The following is a 6000-nucleotide window of genomic DNA, read 5'->3' on the forward strand; positions in this document are numbered from 1 at the left end:
CGCGACTAACGTCGTTCTTTGTAACATTAAAGAGGGTCGCAGGAATACGTGTACATTGTACACACGGTTCATTGTTATCCTACGATATCGATTATCGCTGCGGTCAATAGCGTTCCTACGAGCCCCGTTATTTACGAAGCCTGCTAACAAGCTCGCGATTGTTCCTGGACAACGATGCGTAGAGGGGCAGCGTGTAAATAAAGACGATTCGAACGTAAATTATTCGTGACTGAGATAAAGCTGCCGTTGATCGAGAATCGAGGCTTGTCGTTCGCCACTAGGAATTTATTAGGAAAAGGCCGTCGTATTTCTTCTCTGTCCTTCGGTCAGCGTATTATAAACGACCGAAAGAACGATAATCGATCAAAGAGGAGTAGACAAACGCGACGTGAATGGATCGAAACTCGCGTTCTATTTTCGTTTCCAGTTACTTTGCCTAAATCGTTCTTCTCTTTCGCTCGCCAACTTCGTTGAAAATGCGAAGAAGAGAAGAGGAAGAGAAACGAAGAAAATATGGAAGCGAAAAGTAGGCTCGAGGAGCCGTTTCGTAGGTAGTCGGCATCTCGGCGTAGGCTGGAAACGTGTTTTAGGAAAGGCATTTATTCCGCGATGCATTTCGCCACTCGAAAGAGACACTTCCTGTCACCACTTGTTCCCTCGTCTGCAGCGCCAAGTAGCTTTATTCGGTGGTAGTCACGTTACGAGGTGGATAATGCGACGCGCTGTCCGTCTTCTTTGTTTCGCAGGCGATTACCTTCGACACGCCGAGGGGTGGTATCAGCCTGGTCACGGAGAGAGGACCCGTGACTTCCAGCCGTTTGCTCATTCAGAGAGCGATCGAGGCAGACGCAGGCCTGTACACCTGTTCGCCGAGTAACACCCATTCCAGCAGCGTGCACATTCACATCGTCAATGGTAAACGAAAACATTGATCTTTGTTTTAATTGTACCACTAATTCGATCAGGTGTAATTGTACAAACTCTCGCACAAACAGTACCAACGTTTGGTCGCGCTATATAAAACAATACGTCGTGCCATTTCTCACAGTCCTCTTACCGGCAAAAGGTACGTCGTCTTTCCCACTCCGTCACCATATCCTTCTAGGATCCTTATTATTTTCAACTTTCGACAAAGTCTTTCAATACGCGTCCAAAACGAAGCGAATAAGAAGCTGCGAGAGGCACCGAGCTTGGTAAAAAAAAAAGACCGATAATCGTTGATTGGTCCCGAGACAGCCTCGCGGATTACTTTCGCGTCGTCCGTACGTAACTTTAGAATATAGCGCAGTGGGCCTCAAATATCGCCACTCGAAGCCGTTGCCGAATCTGAACCCCGTTGACGCATTTATGGTTCTGGCTATTGGCGATACGATACGCTTTGACATTCGTCCACCTCGACACGAGCATCTCCTCTATAAACAAGTTATCGCTAACGAGTATAACCGTTTGGTACTTTTATTTTATTTATTTATTTATTTATTTATTTATTTCGGTACTTTTCTAAGGCACGCGAATGTTTCGAATTTCGTTGTACGCTGTTTATTCGAAAGATATTAAAGACGAAGATAGTCGGTCGAGGTAATTGCTCGAACCGTTTGTCGTAACACCACATTACGGAGCTGTACGATATTTTCTTCCAATTTTTCCTGCTGTTAGTCGCCGAAATCACTTTGCATAACATTAACCCAAATAGCAGAGCGACGCCCTAAATTAAATATCTCTGTGTTTTAGTTTTAAAGATGCAGGCCGACGTTGTTACGATAACCCATTATCTTGATTCGTTTTATTCTCGATGGCGGAGGTGTGCGTGCAAAACTGGGTACAAACGAGTTTCGTAAACCGCGTAATCAAAATGAAATCTTCGGTCGCGTACATGCTGGGGCTCTCTCGCGCGACATCGGAGGGAAGGAACCGGGAAACTTGCCGGGAAGAGTTTGTTGCGAACGAGCGCAACGCGTTACAACCAGTTTCAGAAGTTTCCAAAATTTCATTTACGCATCACTCAGACACATTAGAAGACGCTGTTCGCGTACAATTACGTTTAATTGCATAAAGCGAGTGGAGATGTTCGTCTAGCTGAACGTGGCGTGGCGTGGCGTCGAGTCGCGCCGAGTCGCGTCGAGTCGCGTCGATCGATCGAAAAGTCGTCTTTTTCTCGAGAACGCGACAGTTTCGCCGTGAATGTTGTTTCCAATGTAATTCATTACGGTTGGCAAAATGGAAACTGCCTTTTTACATCGCACCGTAAATTTCGGTTTGTTGCAGAACATCCAGCAGCAATGCATCACGGCAGCGGCGGCGGAGTGGCTGCGACCTTACTTACCCTCGTTCTACTTCTTTTCATGATCATTTAGCCGGTGCTTGGTTTTCATGGAAGGTTTTAACTGCGGCGCAAATTGCGTGTTAGCGAGCCGCGGCGATCGAGTTCGTCTTCGTTCAAACGACAAACCAACGTCGACTTCGTCTAACTCGTCTAAGCGTCGTCGTCTGCATATCGATCGTAAGAACATATTTCCGAATAAGTTACTTTCTTCCTTTGTCCCTTGCGAGAACACCTTTACGAAAATACTCGATCTTTTAGTTGTGTTTCTTGTCTCCTAGTTCGACGTTATACCGTAATGTCCAGCGACATGCAACGTAATTTAAGCGATTTCTTTCTGATATTGCGACAAGTACCAGCGAATTTTTCTAACTCTCTCTTCTATTCTCTCGCTGTCTTTCTCACGACTTCGCGCGGCAATCGCTCTCGACGATTTTCAGACCGGTACGGATTCGGCCCATGAGTTTCCATTGTATCGAATCTCCTGTCTTTAGTCTGTCTCCTTTAGTCTTTCCATCAAGTAGATACGTCCTACTCGAGGCAGGAAATCTCTCCTGCTCTCTTCGGCGTTAGTTTGAAACGCGTTCGCTCGAATCGGTTGCGCATGTACGTTAAAGAACGTATGGTACGATAATACGTTTCTACGAGTTAAATTGTTCGTAGTACTATAGAAAATCGTCTCGTTGTCAGTTGTTATCGAATCGTTAAAAACATTTTGCCAATCGATTAAATCTCTTTAACGAGCCTTCGAGATGATTTCTGCGTAATTTTACGATCGAACGAGTAATCGAGTTACGGTAGCGCAACTGCTACCGAGACTGGATATAATTAAACAAAAACTCGTTCGAAATGTTGCCACGGCGTCCAATAATAAACCCGCTTCGGTCTCGTGTCGCGGAACTTCCGCCTTGTTTTCGTCTATGCGTTTCTATACGTTTACCTCGAAAAGGATATTGCTATCCTGGCAAACTTGTTACATACTATTCCTGTCATCGGGAAATACGATCAACGCCAGACGGAAGAGCGTATAGTCTTCCGTGTCTGTCGCGAATAATCGACTTACGAGTGTGAACGAAAATTCATTTAGAAACAGAAACTACTATAAGCATGTTGCATATCAGAGAGAAGGTTTTACGAAAGTTTCGAACGAGACGTTTATAGATCATCAAAGAATTTACGTAGACCTGATAGAAACGAGAGACTCTAAAGGAATCTAAGAAAGAAGATAGAGATGAAAGGATATTGGAAGGTAAGTACATATATATATATATATATGCGTAAATACGTATGGCGTGAGTGCAGCGACGTTTTCGAAATTTTCTGTGTCACGACAGTCGTGTGGCGTGAATGTTTTAAATGGTCGTGATTTAGAAACGATGTGATTCGACGTTGTTTTCATTGGCAGATCGTAAATCGGTCCAAGAGCGCGCAAACGCTTTGTCACGCAACTTTTTTCCTTTATTCGCGCGATAAAAGTTTGTTTTCGTGGAATCGCATCGTAGAAAGCTACAAATACGTTGCAACGATGCGCGCGCCAGTTTCTTTCGAAGGTATTACGAATATAAAGGCCAGTCATTCCGTCGCAACTCAGTGCACGGACAATTGTGCCAGAAATTTGAATACGAGTTTTATTTCGGAAATAAAAGACTGGATCAGCGGTAGAGGTCGAGTGCACCGATGCGCAGGCACTGGTTAAAGAAAGAGAGTGTTGCCAGGAATTAAGAAAAGAAACGCTGAAACAGTTTACCCAAAAGCTCTGCGGGGCTATTCGTACCGACTACTTAATTTTATTCTTTTATAGGGCGAAACCTTTAAACCATTCTCGTTAAAGCTTATTTCCGGGGTAAAGTTATTACGTACCGTTTTCGCGGATATTTTCGTGCGGATGCTCGAATAAAAGCATGCATACGAAGCGAATAAATTGCGTTATGGCGGATTAAATTTAGAATTTGTTACATGTTTGTATTGCCTACCGTGCACACACGTTTGTTTATGGCAATGTAAATATTCGTTGTATCGATCAGTGTAACTAGCATCGCATTCGCACAATGTATAATAATCTTTGTTGCTTTTGTTACCTTCTTTTCTGTTATGCCTAAGGGACCACGAGAGTTAAGTAAATATAGATGGTCCAATTATTCTCATCAAGTTAGTGTTTGAAAACGAAAGGCCGGGTGTTTGCCCGAGCAAAAACATCTTCTGGATTACATATATGTATTATGTACGTAACAAAGAAAACGCGTTTGTTGCCAAGAAATCGTACCAGCGATTCGTCCAGTTCCGTGTAAGCCTACCCCTCCGTGTTATACTTATTATCCCAGAGTGATATCTTTCCTCCTCCAAGTATGTTTTCGGCGACAAAGATACCGTGTTCGATTTATGGCTATCGTTTATATAAAATACCCGTGAGAATGGGTTAAAATCTTTCTTTTCCTTGTCAATCTTCCAATAGCGATAACTCAGAATCCATAGGAGAAAAGCTCACCTTATTTAGTATGTATTTGCCACGTGGACATAATCTCTGGAGAAGTTCTCTCGTTCGACGACGAGGAGAAGCGATGTACGATCGAAAATCTGGGATAACGGGGCTATCTGGTAGAAAAATTGAAATCGCAAACATCAACGAGACTCTGTTGTTATCGTATGCAGATGTCATTACGAGCATCGAATCGTCGTAACGCGAAAAGCGCGACCGTAGTAACACGTTGAAAGGAGGATCGTAAAAAATGACCAATTTTTGTATAGCTCAGGCACTAAAAATATTTATAGAACGTCGTTCTACTAGTTCTCAAGGAATTATATGTACACGATGGAAAAGCTGTAAAGAAAAGTAAGTTGCAGTGTGAAACGAACAGGCCGAAAAATTGATAACCGTTAACTTGAAAGGATGATAACTCTGTATAGAACGATATCCTGTAAAGGAAGAACCGAAAAATCTCCATTTGTATCAGTTGGTAGGACTTGTTGGCAGCAGACGCGTTAAACGGAGTATAAACTTTCGCGTAAAGCGTAAAGGTTTTCGGCCGAATCACAGCGGACACATAAACTTCATCGTATATTTCACGTTATATGTATATTTACTCGTAACGCAGTACCGTTAGTTGTAAGCGTTTTTACGAAGCCGAAAGAGCGACAAGAGTATCTATCTAAACGTATTGTTAGCCGTTAAAACGGATATCGATCCGATATTTAACGTGGTTAGTCGACGGTTATAATAACTAGCCATTACGTCTTCTTCGTTTAAGAGATTTTTTACAAATGTACATAGTTAAGGACCTCGAACTTTATAGCGACGATTCTTATTCTCTCGTTGTAGCAATTTATTAAATTAAAAAGGAAATCTGACCCATTCGATGTTATTTCTGAAAACTATTGCAACGAATGACAACGTTGACATATCCAATTCCACGTTTAAAGTCTAGCACGGGGTAGTATTCCCTAGTAATCCGTTAATTCCTAATCGAGCATCAGATTTTTATTTTTATAACGCCGAGATTCCTTAAAAATGCATGACATTGCCAACAGCGATGTATCTACATTGACAACGATTACTTCCTCTTCCTTCCATCCAACGATGAATCGAAAATAAGATAAAATATCTTTACGAGTAAATTTTCATCGGTCTGAATACGTTCGTAATAAAATCGGGGTTTGTGTCTTTTGGAAATATTCACGCGTTT

The 6000-nt window shown here is 42.5% G+C and overlaps 1 protein-coding gene across 2 annotated transcripts in view; it reads left to right on the forward strand.

Annotated features, from left to right (window-relative positions):
* LOC132911651 (zwei Ig domain protein zig-8-like) overlaps positions 1-5669 on the forward strand; it is a 59505-nt gene extending 53836 nt beyond the window's left edge. For both annotated transcript variants that reach the window (XM_060968432.1, XM_060968424.1), the window contains exons 6-7: positions 747-915; positions 2266-5669. In XM_060968432.1, coding sequence (XP_060824415.1) covers positions 747-915; positions 2266-2354 — 258 coding nt within the window. In that variant the 3' untranslated portion in view covers positions 2355-5669. The remainder of the gene's footprint in view (positions 1-746; positions 916-2265) is intronic.
* Positions 5670-6000: the final 331 nt, after the last annotated feature.

Source organism: Bombus pascuorum, chromosome 1 (assembly GCF_905332965.1).
Source record: "Bombus pascuorum chromosome 1, iyBomPasc1.1, whole genome shotgun sequence".
In the NCBI taxonomy this organism is placed as follows: Eukaryota; Metazoa; Arthropoda; class Insecta; order Hymenoptera; family Apidae; genus Bombus; species Bombus pascuorum.